We start from the raw sequence: 19,376 nt of genomic DNA on the forward strand, positions 1-19,376 counted from the left end.
TAGGCAATTTGTATGTACCAAATATCAAACTTAAATTGGATAATTCTGAATTTAGTATTATAATATTGATTTGAAAGCATTAGGAGTTATTGGCAGTGTAATATTGAGTGCCTGGAAGTCCTAATATATCTTGATACAAAGTTTTGTTTAGAGCTCAAAACAAAGATTTATGGTTGAATTTTTTATGTGTGGTGTCATGTTCTTGTGTAAATTTTCACGTATCAAAAAGTTCTGAGGTTATAGTTTATTGAACTCTATAACATTATTCTACTAAATATTGAACTTTGTTTTACTTTAATGTTTTCAAAATAAATGAAAGTATTTATTTTATTTTTTATATTTTCTGGTTTTCCTTAGCACCAAACACCAAAGACTTGGATGTTTTTCTTCGGAAACAGGAGTCAGGGTTTGGCTTCCGAGTGCTGGGAGGAGATGGGCCTGACCAGCCTGTGAGTCTAAGTCCTTTGGAATTTGGCTGCTTCTGTTGAAACTTTAAGGGATGATTTGGTGTTGTATCTGGTGTTTTTGTTTTGTTTGATTTTTTTAAGATTTTGTTGTCTTTAACAGTTTCATTAAAATGAGGAAGAACTTCTTAGTGTCATAGTCTGTCAGTTAACTTGGTGTAGCTGAGGCTAAAACTGTTAGGTAAAAACTGAATATATCAGCTGTAAATTGGACAGTAATTAGTTACTTTATTTCTCTATGTACTCAAAGCTTATTTTAAATTTTATTTCCCTTTGCCTTCGTTAAACAGATTTTAAGACATTTTTCTTCTCTAAGAAACCCAAAGTCCAATTTACCACAGTCACTCTATCTTCTGACATGAGCCTGCGTGTATTATGCCACCCAATCTTATAAATGGTTTGACGTTTTCATGCTCAGTACTTTGCATGCCATTTCATCTGTTACCTGTGAAACTAGAAGAATATAAAATAATTAATGTTTCTGTCCAGAAAGCATAAGGGTTATGTTTGGAAAGCATTTAAAATCTAGAATTTTATTTATACACAATTCTCACATAAAGTGAGTTTAAGGAATAAATGTAGTGGGTTTTATTTTGAAGTTTTGCCCTTAGTTTGAATGACAAAGAATTTTTAAATTTTTTTGTATGATATCAAGAAAGACTACATTATTATCATGTTTGGAAGTTAGGTGAATAACAATAATCTTTTAAAGTGACAGGCTTCCTTCTATTTCTGAATAGAACACTTGACTTATATAGTATTACTATGTTCTAATTCATCATATTGGTCGCAGGTAAAACACTCATCAGAGACAAGTAAAGCATAAGGCAGGTCGCCCTCTATGGGACAAATAGAAGATGCTTGGTTGTTCTTGGTGGTAGATATAGTTTTGTTTTACTGCTTCCTGTTTTATTGATACTCATAGTGTTTCACTTAGACATTTTAAGACTTTTTCTCAAACAACTTGGAAGAAACCTTTCTTTTCCCTTAGTGGCAGGTTTTAGCAACTCTGAAACTAGCCCGAACATTCAGGATTACCTCATTACGGGATTCTCCTTGCTGGCAAGCAGAATGAACTAGATCCCCATAGGTCCAAGTGAGGCTCAGGCCACTCTGTTCCCCTAAGATATTTACTGCTTTGAGATTTAGGAACAAGAAATGTTTCTCTATTGTATTTACTGAGCTTGCACTGATAGCCATGTGCGATGGGAGTATCACAAGAATTATCCCAGTTGCTGTGAACAATGTGTAGAGAATCTTTCCTGATGGCATCCAGTAGACTTTTTTACTTTTAGTAGCTACTCCACAGAATTGCATCTTCTGAGTTTAATGTGTTTGTTTTGCTGTAGTGATGGAAGTGATGTTGGTACTTTTAAGTTTCTGGACAACTTTGTATTATCTGTCTTCTTTGTACTCGCCCCAGAGAATCTAGAAGGGATTACATAGTGCGGTCACTGGAAGTGCCATTTTGGAAAATGGCCACTTTCTAAGATATCACCTTTCTAAAATATGACTCTTTTCATGGTTAAACTGCAAAAATCTGTTGGTTTGTACGGTACTGGGTCAGGAAGTCCTTAACTTAGTAGTTAAGGATCTCCCTAGGTCTCAGTAGACTGTGTAGACCAGCCTCCACTTTGTTGCCTTGTCAGATATATATTGGGGCCATCATTCCTCTGGGTGCAGCTGAGAAGGATGGTCGGCTCCGGGCTGCTGATGAACTGATGTGCATTGATGGGATTCCTGTTAAAGGGAAATCGCACAAACAAGTCTTAGACCTGATGACCACTGCTGCTCGAAATGGCCACGTGCTATTAACTGTCAGAAGAAAGATCTTCTATGGGGGTATGTGAACCTCTTCCTCCTCTGATAAGTTAAAAAAGAAACAAAGAGACTTAGTCCATTTTCTATGTGGTTTTGCAGGTTAGTTTATTATGTTTAATAGTGTATGAGATAACCCATTTGGTGTGATCCATGGCCTCAGTGTGGAAGGCCATGTAAGGTCAAAAGGATCCAGAAATAATACTACTATCAAAAAAAGAGAAATAAGTTTTGGGCCTCTATATTAAGATTATATTAATATATTGATACATTTTCCCACTGTGTTGTTGTAGATGGGAGTATCAGGTTAAATCTATTTTCTTAAAAACAAATACACATTTAGTCATACCAAGATATTCCATTAGCTGAATTTCAAAAGATTTTTGGATCATGATGGAATCCCAAATATTCAAAGAGGACAGAATGTTTCTACTTGAGAAGTTTTAGTATGATTTAGTGTTTATTGAGTGCTTACTATGTCCCGGACATATGTATTCTTTTACTTAATCTTTACAAAACCATGATGTAAATATTGTCATTACCTAGTTTTACAATTACTCACAGAAAGATTGAGACACACTGCTGGTAAGTAGTAGAGCCAGGATTAAAATAGGCAGTTTAATTACAGAGCCCGGGGTCTAAACCATTACACTAGGATATGATTCTCTCTTACATTTTTCTCATCAATAGCTTTGGGAATATTAAATAGGAATTTTTAGAAGTGAATTATTGCCACTTTAAAATTTTAAAAAGACAACCCTATAGCACAAGAATGTGAGCCTCATGAAAGTTGGGGTATTTATCCATTTCATTATCCACTATATCCCCAGCATTTAGAAGAGTGCCTGCCTGGCACGGCGTGGACATCAGTAAATGTTGTTGACTTGAGGAATATTTGTATTACTCTTGAAAGGAGGCACTGTGTTTTTGATTGGAGCATCCAAAGTAACCTGCCTCTCTTTGTAAACAGCAGGCATTTAAAGATGCATACCATTTTAATGCCTCTGTTTGGTTGTGCTGGAGTCAGAACATAACCACATACAGTAAAAAATGTGATCTTATACAACTTAGAGGTTGGCTGTCTCCCGGAAAAGATCATGAAGAAGTTTCCTAGTAGTTTGATATTTTGGAGGCATTTAGCCATTTCATTCTAACCGTGCATGATACCAACAGAAATCCTTTATTTTTCATTAGTGATTGGATGTTGGTGGCACTTTTTGAGATTCTAAAACATAGTCTCAGAATCATATGGATTTTGCGCCTTATATATGTACCTTATATAAAGTTACCTTATATATGCATATTTCTTGATGGCAGTATGTTGTGGTTGTTAATGATGGTTTGTATCAAATTATAGCACAAAATTTGCCTTTTTAAAAAAATCAATTATGACTGTGTCATTTTTCCTCAAGTTCTAATGTTATCCTTGAATAGGAGAAAAAGGTGTAGGTTAACTGCCCCGTTTCTGGGAATGCCATATGACCCAGTCTATGCCTAGGAGAGTTTGCTATTCATGTGGACAACTTGTTATATACTGGGGCGGGGACTTCGGCTAATGGTTAACTCATCTGCTGTCATCACTCAGGAGACTGAAGTTGTAAACACATTGTATAGGACACATCCTGTGTAGATGGCAAACTGTTCTCAACCTATAATGGGCAGCAGCCTGTCCGGATGCAGTGACCTCCCAGACGTCACAGATGTCAGTCACTGCATTAAATTATATTTAAAGTTGATTTTAAAAGGAAGTTTACTGCATCATTTCTTATTATCTACTTTTGTTAAAGTTACTAGTCAAGGTTAAAAACTTTGCTGGAATTAAAACGATTTCAAGAAGAATTTTTTTACTATCAAATTTCACAGAAGCTTTCAAAAACTTCCTTTAAAGTAAGATAACATTGTGTATTTTCCGGTTATATACTTTGAGAGTGTCTAAGAAGTCAGACAGACTGATGCTGCCTCTATCTGCACTCAGATTATGTCTGGAGCGTGTGTGGGGGCGCTGCTTTTCTATTCTTTGTTATTAGAAACTAAATTTTCTGGTGAGAGGCTTAGCACAAAAATATGTCAGTTATCAAAAATTATGATGTTCCAGAAATATCAAAATTGATGTTTATTATAGAGAAACAACTTGAGGATGACAGCTCTCAAGCCTTCATTTCAACACACAATGGATCTCCCCGCCTGAACCGAGCAGAGATCCCCGCCAGGCCTCCTCCCCAGGAGGCCTATGATGTTGTCTTGCAACGAAAAGAAAATGAAGGATTTGGCTTTGTCATCCTCACCTCCAAAAGCAAACCACCTCCAGGAGGTAAGGGCTACTGTATCCCATTGTCCCTCCCTGCAATTTCAGTTTTCTGAGTCTCTCCCTGGGGTTTATGAAACTATTTAGGAATTATGTATAAATTGCCTTAAAGACTTATCTTTTTAAGAATGATGAAGATTTTCTTTATTGTCAAACTTAGGTAATCTGAACCCAAACTTCCAGGCTTCAGGTTTATCTATCATCTCAGTCTTAGTTAGCTCAGTTTGTGTCAAGATTATATTGTGGCAATATATCAGGGACGTGACCTAATAGACGTAGTGAAGACAATGCTGAATTTTTTAAAATATGGGGGCATAGGTTTTTTTTTTTTTTAATTTGGAGAAATGAATTAAATGCTGGAAGCAGTTGAGAAGAAGCAAAACAGATTAATAGAAAAGTCTTGACCCAAATATGTTTTAAATAGTCCTTTCCTATTATTTAATGATAATTGCCATATTCCAGCTATCAAGTGACCTTGAATGATAAGAAGCATTCTTACCTTTCATATATGCTTCAGTGAAAGGTAAAAATTTTGTTAGAACTTTTAAAAATTAATCTAAATATCCTGCACCCAGTCAACAGAATTTTCTCATCTCGGAAAGATGAATGTATGTGTTAATTCCCTCCGTAAGGGAGGAGTTATGTCTAGTATGTTCAGGGCTGTTATGATTCGGCAAATTAAATATTTGTCTTGTCTTGATGTTTCTAAGAAATAATCATCTTTAAATATAATTATGAAATCCAAATGAATATAAGATCAGAACCAGCAAATTGATTTTTATGTATCATGCTTGTCTGGTAACTTCATTTTCCCAAGTCAAAATGATAAAAATCTTTGACCACATGAAAGTGTGCTCTTGCCTTTGCTGGTGGATTTGATTATATCATGGGTAGTGAGATCCTCTTAGACTAGATCATCACTAAGACCTTAGTCAAAAGAGAGAACACTTTCAGAAAATTGTTGTGAGCCAAACCAATTTGCAAAAACCTTCTAAAATTAATGCAAGTGTGTAAAGGAAGAAGATTCTCTGACATGGGTGAGTTATTACTATAGTGTCAGGTCACTGCTCACTGTTACTAGTTTCCATTTTCCAAAAGCAGTTGCTATGGTAACATTGAGAACTGGAACTGTCACTGATGCTGTGAGGATGATTATGTGGCCTGTGTCAGAAAAATGAAAGAAAGCAGATTTTAGGTGGATTTTATGTTGTATCATTGGAAATCATTATTTCCAAAAACAAATAACTGTTTTAGATAATCATATTCTCATTCTAATACTATATAATAATCTAGGCATTCAGATTAACAAAAATAGTGAAAGATGATTACTCAGTGTGATAGATGCTAACCACTTTTTATATAGAAGATATTCCTTTTCTAGCACTACACAAATTAGGGGAAAATCTAGTGTTCACCATAAAACTAAGTGATATAAGTGATATAGAGGACTTCAGTAAAATAAGTTGCATTACTTAAATACGTTTAACATTATTTTTATATTTATTTGTTTATATTTAAAATTTGTATCGCTACATTTTAATATACATTAAATATATTCTTTTTATTTGCATATTTATTTGTTTACACTAAATTTTAAAATATTTTTATGCTTATTTATTTAAATTATTTCTTACTATTTTGATGGTTTTGTGTACCATAGATGGTAGATCTCTGTATAAGATAGTGTCATTAAATGTTGGGCTTTGTAATCAGACAAACCTGGATTCAAGCCCTGCTTATGTCTTTTAGTCTCTGTCTCATCTTGGGCAAATTACTTACCCTCCAAGAACCGCAGTTTCCTCTGTAAAATGAGGATGATGATAACACTTCCTGTCTCATATGAGTTTTAAGGATTAGAGATAATGCATGTGAAGCCCTCAGCCTGGACCTTCAGTAAATGTTAGTTGTTGTTGCTTGTTGTAGCTTCTGCTGCTGTTATCATCACCGTTATTTATAAAATTGTTTGTCACTGTCTCTTGATCTTTTTTTTAAAGAAACTTTTAAAAGTTTATCAATACTTGAGTAATGAGATGGGAAAGAAAGCCCAATTAAAATGTAAGATTGAGGCACCCGCTAATGTTTGGCAGGAAATGAGTGTTTGCAGCTCATTAATTAGCAGCCTGAATGGCAAATTAGGCTTAGGTTGTCAATGAATTTTATATAAAGTACTTGAGATTTTCAGTCATGGTGTGAAACCAGAATTGATAATTTCACTGAAATGCTAGTTAATCATCTCACAAAATGGCGAGCCCTGCAGGCGTTCTTCTCGGAACTCCATTCATCTCCTAGAGATAGAAGAAGGGTCGTGGGGTGAGCTTGGCTGACGAGCTTTCACTCAGAGACTGAGCAATTGCCGCAAACTGCGTAACAGAGAAAAGGCAGGAAACCTGTTTGTGAGAACCGATCATTCTTTATGGACCTTGTCTTGTTATATAGATTGGTATTCTGCTCAGTATAGATTACTTTTTCCTTCTGATTAAATGCGTTTTCTGGTGACATTTGTCACAAGAAGAGTTCCCAGTAGCATCTCTAATACCAGTTATAAAATTCTGAGATTCTCTGCTGTTGACTTTTTCCAGGATCAGGGATGCTGGCCCAGCATCCTTACCGTGCTGGACCCAGTGTATATAAGTGCTAAATGAATGGAATACTTGGACTTCTATTTAAGATCAAAAGGACTTGGCTAGCTTTTGCTTTTCCAGTACTTCAGACGTTTTAGTGTTTCTCTTTCTTTGTACTTGTCAGTTTGGGTTGCAAAGGATTTCTTTGAGAAGGGGACATTTCCAGTTACTGTTCTTTCTTTTCCTGAAAAGAAATGTTTTAAGAGCACTAAAGTGATCTCAGCAGCTGGACAGGCCAGTCTGAGGGACAGATTTAGGCCAAAGATGAATGCAGACCGATAAATTTATGGCCAATGCCTATGGACTTTGTATGCAACAACAACAAGGCAGGACTTCAGTCGTTTCCTCAGCTGTGTGCACTCTAGGGGGTTACCTTGAGAACTTCCCAGTCCCTTCAGAGAATGTTCACAAGGTATCTTTCTACCGCTCTACTTGTCATTTTTAACTGTTTTGGTGGTACTACTATAAATGCCAAGACGCTTTTGCCTTCCGTCACCCAGATAATTAACCCTTCGGGAAGTTCTGTACCAAGATTTGCCAGTTCCTTTTGGCCACATTGTTCACATGATGAGAAAGGAACGACTGAGACTTCAGAGGTTAATTCAGTTTGGTACTTTCCCAAGTCTGAACAAACCCCTTTCAGTGTGCCGGGGAGGGGAACGATGTTCTTCTCAGGGGAGCTAGAGTGAACACTGTAGACAAGTAAATCTTCTCTAAGAGGAGAGGAACTAGGGTGTGATTGGACGGCCGCCACAGGGCCCCTGTGTGATTTACCTTATATTTGTGATGTCCACCTCTTGTCTCTCAGTGATCAGCTCCCTCTGCCTGGCACAGGACACAGCCTACACTACTCTGGTGCTTTTCTGATCACTTTGTTTGTAAGAAAAATGGTATAATAAGTACTTGATATAATTCAGAGCTAAAAGGCACTTCCTTCCAGCACTGACTTCCTCTGCTTTAAGATAAAATTTCTCACTGTATAAACCCAGAAGAGCCAAGGAATGGCACTGTCTGTGGGGACATAAATCACAGCCAAGAATAACTTCCAGTCCAAATGAAGGTTTATTAAAATGTCCCTAACATACACCTAGATATGACTCAGAAATACTAGTAAGGAGCCCATTTGACAATGGAAATTAAACATAATCACAGTGCCACTTTAAAATATTAATTATCCCTATTCATAACAATCAGTAGTCAGCAGGAGCCCAAGTGCCTGATAACTTTACTGACCTAAGTAAGGAAATTCTCAGAAAAAGTGGAAGGAACATTTGTTTCTTAATAGAATGCCCCTTATTAAATGGTGAAAGATATTTTGACAAGATTTCCTGAATGCCTGAGAACTCATTTTAAGCCTTAATAACAGCAAAGGGTCTTAATCGTTAGCCTGTTACAGCCTTTAGCATCACAAGCGAGAGTTGTAATAGAACTGTGCGGAGTGGCTTTGCAAATGGCTTTGACTCCGCTTTGTGCGTCCAGGGTAGCATTTTATCCATGAACCAAATAATTTTAACATTAAACATTTAATGTTCCAATTCCACTCAGCTTTTCTAATTTTAAAAAGATCAAAAGGCATAAGTAAAAGGAATTAATTTTGCTATAGAACCAAGTATGATTCATTTTAAGGGTCAGTCGTTTCACTGAACCTGGATTTCTGACCAGTCACTTCTGAGTCCTAAGCTTGAGTGTGAACTGCATTTATTTACAAGGTTCCTTGTGAGAGTAAATGCCCCTTCTACAGAACCAAAGATAGCTTCATTTCTGCAGTTTCTAAAATAGCCAAAAACATGATGCAGCCTGAATGGGCCAACAACAAACAAGCAACATCCGGTCAGTGAGATATTGTCATAATTATCAGTGAGGTCAGTGGCCTTGAAACAGAATTATTAGGATGACATTATAAAATTGGAAAAAGGTTTATGGTAAGTGGAAAACAGCAAAGAAGTTTATATGCTATGCTTACAACTATATAAAAGAGTATGCATGTGGGCAAAAAAGTGGAAGAAAATATGAAGATAGTTACATTTAGATAGGACAATCACATGTGGTGCTTTTTTTGCTTTTGTTAAAGAATTTTCTTTGATGTTATTATGTTGAATTTTGAAAATAATGATGAAGATGATAAATCCAACACTAACAGGTATCTTAAATAATTGAAAAACCTGGGGATTTTTTTCCCATAGTTATTCCTCATAAAATTGGCCGAGTCATAGAAGGAAGTCCAGCTGATCGCTGTGGAAAACTGAAAGTTGGAGATCATATCTCTGCGGTGAACGGGCAGTCCATTATTGAACTGTCCCACGATAGCATTGTTCAGCTGATCAAAGATGCCGGCATCACGGTCACACTCACGGTCGTTGCTGACGAAGGTAAGGACACAGTGGACCTGCCTTCCCCAAGCCGGTCGGAGAGGCACAGAGCCTGCAGGCGGCAGTGGCTTCCTCCAGCATTGCCAGCATCCCTGCAGGGATGGAACCTTTATATAGCCACGAGCCTCATTTTTTGCCTTTTCCATTTAATGAATTTAAAAGGCAGTTTATTATAAAGTTGTCAGTCGCTCAGGAAAAATAATCCAGCTAGTGAATGGTGGCCGTTTATTGATGTGCCATAGAAGCAAGCACCCAGAAGTGAAAGAGATTGGTAATACCTTTCAGATCTTATTTTCTTAAAATAATGTATTAAGTCTCTGCTTGAGTGAGAGAAAATGCTCTAAAGAGTTCAAAGAAAGTCGCTGTGGATATCAGGCCTTTCCTGTCAGGCTCATGCCACAGTGTGCCTGTCCCTGGGGCGGGGCTTTGTTCTGGGCGGCTGCTTTGTAAGTGGGGGCAAGAGAATGTGTAGGAATGGCCAGTAAATAGGGCATAAAACGCACTTAGTGTCTTGCCTTGCTTTAAAGCTGCCTTTTGATCATTAAGAATTTCTAATTAGGAATCATTTTGAATAGCACCAGTTCATGTTCTTTGTTTATGAATTACAAGGTAACCATTACATAATGCTCTTCGCATTTTTCCTGATTTTGCAAAACTAATGAGGAGAAACCAAAAACAGCAGAATTATAAAGGGTCAGTCTTTCATGTTAAAATTCCTTGTATTATAATGTGTATTCATGTCCCATTTCCCCGCATGATTCTCTAATCTAGTCAGTTTTCAGTATTCTTGATATGTCTTTTCTTTTCTCTTCCTACTGCACCCTTCTTACACATTTTTCTCTAAGGTATTACGTAAATGTCCTTTCTGTCTGAGATCCCATAGGAGTTATTTCTACGTGGACACGAGTTCACAGTGGCTGCTCTCTGAGACCCTTTCTAGTTCTAGGACCTGTGGCGCCCCTGCCTCTGCTCTTTTCCCTTGTCTAGTCTGTCCCACACGCTGCCCAGGCTCTGCTGGTTCTTCCTTCTAAAATCCTCCTCAGTGGAACCCCCAGTTTTCCCCCACTTTCTGCACAGAAAGTGTTTTATGATTTTGCTCCCAGCCTGTCTTTTAAATTTACCTCCCGATGTTCTTTCCAAACCCTCTCTTGGGCTAGGCGTCATTGGCCTCTGTGCACATGGGCTTCCTCCCGCTAAATCCCACAGCACTCCTTATCTCTGCGATTCATTGAGTCTATTCTTAAATAACCGTCTCCCTGTTACAATGGTCTGCTCTTTGAAGACAAAGAAAACATCATCAATTGACTATGATAGTTAGCAGGTCCTCAGTAAATATTTTTTGAATGAAGGAATGGATGAATGGATGAATGACTGAATGAGTAAACAAAGTCAGTCAGGAGACTTTGAGTTCTGTGCCGATGCCTGGCAGAGGCGGGATGAACCCAACAGAAGATGTACAGCTTCTGACAGACAGGGATCACTGACACCTGTTAGCCAGTTGTATGACCTTAAACAAGCCACTTAACATTTTACCCTTCAGTTTTTTATCTACAGAATGGGAATAATAATATCTATTTCAGGGTCATTGTGGAAATTAAAGGTGAAAAAGTACATAACTTGCATAAATACCCTAAGGTGCTCATCATTATTCTACCACATCCCTGCATGGCTGGCTGCCTCGTTCAGGTCTCTGCTTAAATGTCACTGCTAAGGAAATGATCATAATATTTAGTAAGCACTTACTATGTGGCAGATGTTGTCCTAAATACTTTATGTCTGTTAACTCATTTAATACTCACGCTAATCCTAAGCAGGCACTATTATTTTCCTGTCCTGTAGAGAAGGAAACTGAGTCACAGAGCAGTTAGATAACGTGCCCATGGTCATAAAACTAGTGACAGAAACAGTGTTTGAATCAGGCAGTCTGGCTCCAGAATCTGCGCCCTTTCCTGCTATGCCTTCTAACCACAGTGTCTGAAGTAACACTCCCACCTGCCCCTGTTCTCCGTCCCTCACCCTGCTTTACTTTTCTTCAGTGCTCTTAGCTCTACCCGAGATCATTGAACTTTAGTTTATTTGTCTATTGTCATCTCTCCCACTAGAATGTAAAGTCATGAAGTTAGAGATTTTGTCATGTTCAGTGCTAAATCCCAAGGGTCTAAAACAATGTAGGCACATGTGAGTGCTCCATAAAAATTTTGAAGCATTATTGTTACTTAATGTGATTTTGGCCAGGTTTCTTTATCTCGGTTTCTTTACCATGATCTCTATACCCTGCTTTTTGGCCTTAACTTTGTTCTGTGAACCCCAAAAGCAGGCCTCAGTGCCACAGGAAATAACACCTTAGGGTTGTTCTGAGAAGGACGTATGTAGTGCACTTCTCTCGCCATGCTTGGTGTGCAGTAGTGAGAGAAGCTGCTAGAAGTAGTGGAACTAGCAGTAGTATGGATCAGTGTCTCTCACACCATCCATAGAAAGGCTTTTTTCCAATCCATCGCAAACTAGCATTTTTGTGAAATACAACAAAAATTAAACAAAAAATTTTTAAAAAGACATAAAATTGTCAGATCATTATAAAATTTTCTAAATGCTCACTCAGTATCTGTACGCGTCTTCTTGCTGATTGACCCAAGAACCATGTGATTAGCCTTGAGATAGTTCAGTAGTAGAAACACCTCTTCTTTCTCTTAGTATAATTTTTTTCCCCAAAATTACCCTTTATTATTGATGGTGTTTTCTCTGAGAGGTTGTCCAAAATTGCTCAGTTGTTTTTCTTAGAATAAAAGTTAACTTTGATGTTCTGGCCCAAATACTTCCAGACGTACTCATTCCTATATCATGGCAGTCAGTGTTTAAGAAAAACAGAAGGTGGAAGGGTAGCAGATACACACATTAAAGTGTATTTCATCTGTAGGCACAGCCTCTTAAGATACAATCACATTTAACATGTAAAATCACATTTCAGTGATTACACCTTGTTTTAGTGTACTCTGTTTTATTAAACTATGGAAACATTCAGAATTTCTTCTTTTTCTCGGGGAAAAAATAGCATCTCATCTGTCTATAAAAATCCCATTCATGGAGTTTGTAAGTCTTCCAGGTTTTTCATTTTATTCAGTATAAAATCTATCCATTGCACTAAAGAGTCAAATGAATATTTATAGCTCTCTAGAGCTATTTTCAGAAATCACACGTTCAGATCAATACCTCAGAGCTGTATTACTTCCCATCTAATCCTGCTCGCCTACTCTCCATAAGCCATTCACTATTAATAGGTAAAGAAAAACATGTTCCCTTCATCCTTTTTTTCCCCTTTTGCTAGATACTATTTAGTATTTGTGCTTATTTTCCCAAGGAAATGGCTAACCAAGTTCCCAAGCCAAGTATCATGTCTGGTATAAAGCTCGCAAACATTCATCTCTGTCCCATGGCATTCCCCACTACACGACCGCCTCTCCCACCACCGTGGCGTCTTCTTCTCAAGTATAGAACATAAATTGATGATGCCTGGTTGTCCTTGCTTAAACAAGTCTTTAAATTGTATTATTTTTCAAAGTTGATTTCTAATTATGTGTCAGGTCTTGTTTACTTCATTTTTAAGAGTGAATACAAGTTTTCAAAGGCTACCAAGGACTATGTTAGAATGGTTCTGGTAGTGTGGCTGTAATTTTTTATTTGTTTTGTGTTCCATTTATTTATCCATTTGTTGCCATTTGTCTCCATTTTCCACTCTTATTTCTCTCCCTACTTCTACTGGCAACCATTCCAGTGTGTTGTATGTGCCTCATTTTGTTTTTAAAATACATATTTTTGTATGTGTTGGCATGTATTTTTGAGTTATATAAATGGTATTGTTATAGATTTTCTTAATTTTTTTCTCAGAACCATATGCTTTTTTCTTTTTTTTTTTTCTTTTTTTATTTTTATTTTATTTTTTTTATTAATGTTATGATAGATTACAACCTTGTGAGATTTCAGTTGTACATTTTTGTTAGTCATGTTGTGGGTACACCACTTCCCCCTTTGTGCCCTCCCCCCACCCCCCCTTTTCCCTGGTAACCACCAATCAGATCTCCTTATCAATATACTAACTTCCACCTATGAGTGGAGTCATATAGAGTTCATCTTTCTCTGACTGGCTTATTTCGCTTAACATAATACCCTCGAGGTCCATCCACGTTGCTGTGAATGGGCCAATTTTGTCTTTTTTTATGGCTGAGTAGTATTCCATTGTGTATATATACCACATCTTCTTTATCCAATCATCAGTTTCTGGGCATGTAGGTTGGTTCCACGTCTTGGCTATTGTAAATAATGCTGCAATGAACTTAGGGGTGCAAGGGACTCTTGAGATTTCTGATTTCAGGTTCTTAGGATAGATACCCAGTAATGGGATGGCTGGGTCATAGGGTATTTCTATTTTTAGCTTTTTGAGAAATCTCCATACTGTTTTCCATAGTGGCTGTACCAGTTTGCCTTCCCACCAACAGTGTATGAGGGTTCCTTTTTCTCCACAACCTCTCCAACATTTGTCGCTCTTGGTTTTGGATGTTTTTGCCAATCTAATGGGTGTAAGGTGATATCTTAGTGTAGTTTTGATTTGCATTTCCCTGATGATTAGCGATGATGAACATCTTTTCATGTGTCTATTGACCATATTCATATCTTCTTTTGAGAAATGTCTGTTCATGTCCTCTGCCCATTTTTTGATCGGGTTGTTTGTTTTTTTGTTGTTAATCAGTGTGAGTTCTTTGTATATTAATGGAGATTAACCCTTTGTCGGATAAGTGGCTTGTAAATATTTTTTCCCAATTCATATGCTTTTTTCTTTTAATGTCACTTTATTGTTCCAGAATCTAATCCTTCTGTGGCATTTAATTGTCATGTCTTTTTCTTTTTAATTGAGATATAATTCATATACTATAAAATTCATTATTTTAAAGTGCACAATTCACTGGTTTTCAGCATATTCACAAGGTTGTGCAACCATCACCATTAATTCCAAAACATTTTATCACCCCCACAAGAAACCACTAATCTACTGTCTGTCTCTATGGATTTGCTAGACATTTCATATAAGTGGAATTATACAGTATGTGGCCTTTTGTGTTTGGCTTCTTTCATTTAGCAGAATGTTCATCCATGTTGTAGCATGTCCTTTTTATGACTAATGAATAATACTCTTATGTATATATACATCTTACTTATCTATTCATCATTTGATAGACACTTGGGTTGTTCTGGGTTTTTTTTACTATTGTGAATAATGCTGCTGTGAACATTGGTGTACAGATTTTTTTATAGATGTATGTTTTCACTTTCTTGAGTATGTACCTAAGAGTGGAATTGTTGGCTCATTTGGTAACTGTGCTTAACGTTTTGAGGAACTGTCAGACTGTCTTCTGCAGCAGCTGCACCATTTTCTATTTCCACCAGCAATGGATGAGGCTTCCAATTTCTCCAACATTTATTTTCTCTGGTGCGTGTAGTGTGTAGTGAGTGTGTGTGTGTCTTTTATTCTAGCCATTCTAGTGAGTGTGAAGTGGTATCTCATTTTGGTTTTGATTTGTATTTCCCTGATGACTAATGATGTTGAGTGACTTTTTACGTGCTGTGGGCCATTTGTATATCTTCTTTGGAGAAATGTCTGTTCAAATCCTTTGCTCACTTTTAATTGGGTTGTCTTTTTTTATTGTTGAATTATAAGACTTCTTTATATATTCTGATACAAGATCCTTATCAGATACATGGTTTGCAAGTATTTTCTCCAATTCTGCAGGTTGTCTTTTCACTTTCTTGACACTGGCCTCTGGTGCACATAGTTTCATGCTGATGATGTCCAGTTCATCTGTTTTTTCTTTGGTTGCTTGTGCTTTTGGTATCACAGCGTCAGGTTCTTTTAAGATTTATCCATGTTTCTGGGTGAACATAATCGATTGCTTTTAACTGCTTGAGTTTTCTGTAATGTGTATTTACTACATATTAGCTGTCCACTCCCCCATAGACGGCCACGTTGTCTCCAGTTCTACTGTATCGCAAACTATCCTGATACACCCTCATATATGTACCTTATAAAACAGTGTGAGAATTTCTTACAGTGAAATTGCTTGATCAAAGTGTATGTATACGTGTGCTTAATTTGACTGAGTACTGTCAGATTGTCCTCCATAATTGCTGGATCCGTCTACACTCCCACCAGCAGGTCACTGAAGACCCCTATACCTTTACCTGCCAGTACTTGGCATTATCCAGCTTTTGAAATGGCTAAAGTATGGAAAGCGTCATCTCATTGGCATTTAATTTTCCTTTCTCTGATTACCCATAAATTTGAGCATCTCTTCAGATGCTTGTTTTTGTTTTCTTCTTGTGGAGTACCTTTTCATATCCTTTACTCATTTTTCTTGTAAGATTTCTGTCTTTTTCTTATTAATATTTAGAGGTTCCTTGTGAATTATATATGTGGAGCCATCTATTCAGTATATTAACTTCCCCTTTAAATATGAAACTCCACGCTCTCTATTCTGTTCTATTGATTTATCTGTTCTTGGGCTAATTTATATATATTTTTCACAATAATATATATGTTATATATATTTTAAGTATATATATTCACAAAAATATATATTTTAAAGTGTATATATACACACACACACACTTTGGAAAAAAACTTTTATCTGTGGTATATCCTAATCTCTGTCAAGGCAAGTCATTCTCCAACTCCCGACCCCACCCCCCACTTTTTTTTTTGTATTTCTTTTTTTTGTTGTTATTGAGGCAGATTTGCCCTGAGCTAACATCTTTTGCCAATCCTCCTCTTTTTGTATGTGAGCAGCTGCCACAGCATGGCCACTGACACACGAGTCGTGTAGCTCCGCACCCAGGAACTGAACCTGAGCTGCTGAAGTGGAGTGTGCCAGTCTTAACCACGAGGCTACCAGGGCAGGGCACCCTACACACACACTTTAAATTGACTAGATATTCATGAAACTTTTCCATATACAATTTTAGAGCAAATTACTAACCTCCAAAAAATCCAACTGTAATTTTTATTGGGATATATTGAATATATATTAACTTTGGGAAAATTTATACCTTTAATGTTAAATCATCCCATCTAAGAGCATGGGATATCTCTCCAATTATTGGATCATTTTTTTATGTCCTTTAATAGAGTTTTACAAAGTTCTCTCATAAGGTTCTTATTTATTCTTGGTAAAGATGATTCCCAAATTATAATGTTAGTCACTATGTTTTAACTATGGGATTTTGAGTTTATCCTCTGGTAATATACTTTTTCTTAAGTAATTACATACATATTCTGAGATTCAGTTTATATCAGTTTCCACATGTTCTAACCTAAAATGGCCTCTACATTGGACATTTTTGCTAAGTTAGGTAAATATTTCAGAATGTACACTTTAAGAGAAATATAGCCCCAAATAAAACTATCATTTTGATGATTATAATGACAATAACGATAATATAATAGAAACATTTATATAGTGAGTATAATATGCCAGGCATTGTTCTAAGCATGTACCTTATAAGCTCATTTCATACTCACAGTAACCCCATGGGGTTGCTATAATTCCGTTTTTATAGGTGAGATGACTAAAAGCACAGAGAAGTTAAGTAATTTGCCCAAGAACACACAGTTAGTAAATGATGGGGTCAGACTTAAACCCAGTCAGTCTTGCCCCAGAGTTCATGGTCTTAATCACTAAGCTATGCTCCTCTCTCTGATATTTTCTATGTCTGATATTTGGATAGGAGGAAACAATGGAAAGTTTCAGCTTTAAAAAAATGAGTCTGACAGCCTAAGAGTCTCTTAACTGTCATCTCCCGTGACTTGCCATCCAGTTCTGGATGCAGCGCTCACTGTGCTTGGTTATGAAATCCGCCTTCAAGGAACTGGAGCTGTTGGGAGTGAAACAGGAACAAATGTTACTTTTCTCACCTGTATTTGTGCTCTTAGAAAAGAGAAGCGTTAAAATCTTTATAAACATTTGTCAACGCTCAGAGTAATAAGTTTGTCTTTGCTATTCAGTGTCAGGCAGAATAGCTGCTCCTGTGTTAAAGATGCGGGTTCGAAGATGTGTGTGTCGTCTGTACATTGGCCTCTGTGGTCCCGGGTTCCTGAGACCCAGCTTTGTCATCCAGTGTGGCTTAGCAGCTGTGGGGAGTGCAGTGCGCTCTGGAATAGGCCACAGGACAGTTCCTGAAGCTCTGTCCTCTAGATAATGATAATTATTGAGTATGTTCATTTCTGATTTCATGTTGTATGGATGACCAAAATAGAGGTGGAAGAGAGAAAATGTGTACAGTAAGAATATGATTCCTGTTCTCTTCCAACATAAACATTAATCAAAGCCACAGGGAAGAAGATGTTAATTTTCCAATTCCAGACGGTGGACAACAGTGCTGTGCATGCTAAAGTCACTAAAGTCAGTAAGGCAGTAACCATTGTTATTATCTCACCTTCATAGACCCACTTGGCCTTCACACTTGTATGGACAAATTCATATTTCTATCATTTTCTCATTTGAACAGAGCATCATGGGCCACCATCAGGAACAAACTCAGCCAGGCAAAGCCCAGCCCTGCAGCACAGGCCCATGGGACAGTCACAAGCCAACCACATACCTGGGGACAGGTAGGGTTGTTCTTCTCAGTTTTTGGGTTTTTTTCTCTCCTCATCTTCCCACTCTTCATCTCCTACCCTCCCCACCCTCTTCCCCCACACAGTTATGCAGAAGCCAGCTGGTGAGGTCAAAATAAGAACTCTTGCATTTTCCACCCTCGAATACCTTCCCTATTCCTTCCACTCTCTCAATACCTTCATCCCTCTTCCCAGCCCCCTCCCAGGGCACAGCGTAATTCTCCAATCAAGCCTGACAAGTGGGGATTAGAAAGAAGTGACCGTAGCATCTGGCTCTGCTCCTCTTGGTCCTCATGAGTTTGGCAGGGAAGCCCCAGACCCACGTGGATTGCCGTCTTCTCAGACTACCTGAGTAGAGCAGAGTAGTATTTGTACATATTTCCTCTTTTGTTGTAAATGTTAGCCATAAATTTCTAGATTTCCAGAATGCATCTGCACAGGTGTTGGTGCTGTAGGAGAACCATTTTTTACTTTGTCAGCTTTTCATGTAAGTGACAAGGTCAGCTTATCTACCCTCTGGTTCGGTTACTTGAGTGTGGTTTTCCTTGATGTAAACTGGACTGAGACGCCCTTCAAACCGAAACCAAAGCAAAACAAAACAACATGCGTATGTTGACAGACTTTAAGTTCTGCTGGAATTCACAACCAGGCTTCTGTCTAGCATCTCCCTGGTTCTAGACACAGTGTGTCTTTATAGCAGTTTTTCAGAGGGAGAATGGCAAAGTTCAGCTTTCAAAAGAAAAGAAATTAATGTGCTTTTACTTTAAGACTGTTTTTCATTTTCTCAGCTCAGAGAGTGACTTGATTTCTCTCTTGTAGAAGTGCCCTAGAAGGTGAAATTGGAAAAGACGTCTCCACTTCTTATAGACATTCCTGGTCTGACCACAGGCCCCTTGCACAGCCTGACACCGCAATGATTTCAGTTGTGGGCAGTCGGCACAACCAGGTAAACAAATATCCCCCAGATGCGGATGGTTATTTTCAGTTGCTGAATCATCTACACTGGTGAATTTTTATTGCAAATCAGTTCAGATAAATTTGTTCTCCAAATTAATAGTTCTTGAGGACCTACTGTGTGTTTGGTGTTCTCTTAGCTTCCATGGGAGAATGTAAAGAGTTAAAGAAGAGTTTACCTCATAG

General features: G+C 37.5%; 1 protein-coding gene across 5 annotated transcripts in view; it reads left to right on the forward strand.

Moving 5' to 3' along the window:
- The window catches only part of MAGI3 (membrane associated guanylate kinase, WW and PDZ domain containing 3), a 224,408-nt gene that overhangs the window by 193,581 nt on the left and 11,451 nt on the right, over nucleotides 1-19,376 (forward strand). For 3 of the 5 annotated variants that reach the window (XM_044749114.2, XM_014837133.3, XM_070487062.1), the window contains exons 13-18: nucleotides 358-449; nucleotides 2,114-2,306; nucleotides 4,405-4,593; nucleotides 9,392-9,577; nucleotides 18,128-18,230; nucleotides 19,056-19,182. In XM_044749114.2, coding sequence (XP_044605049.1) covers nucleotides 358-449; nucleotides 2,114-2,306; nucleotides 4,405-4,593; nucleotides 9,392-9,577; nucleotides 18,128-18,230; nucleotides 19,056-19,182 — 890 coding nt within the window. The remainder of the gene's footprint in view (nucleotides 1-357; nucleotides 450-2,113; nucleotides 2,307-4,404; nucleotides 4,594-9,391; nucleotides 9,578-18,127; nucleotides 18,231-19,055; nucleotides 19,183-19,376) is intronic. The other 2 variants (XM_070487061.1, XM_070487063.1) reach the window with 2 other exon arrangements.

The sequence above is a fragment of the Equus asinus genome, chromosome 16, assembly GCF_041296235.1.
Source record: "Equus asinus isolate D_3611 breed Donkey chromosome 16, EquAss-T2T_v2, whole genome shotgun sequence".
NCBI classification, from domain to species: Eukaryota; Metazoa; Chordata; class Mammalia; order Perissodactyla; family Equidae; genus Equus; species Equus asinus.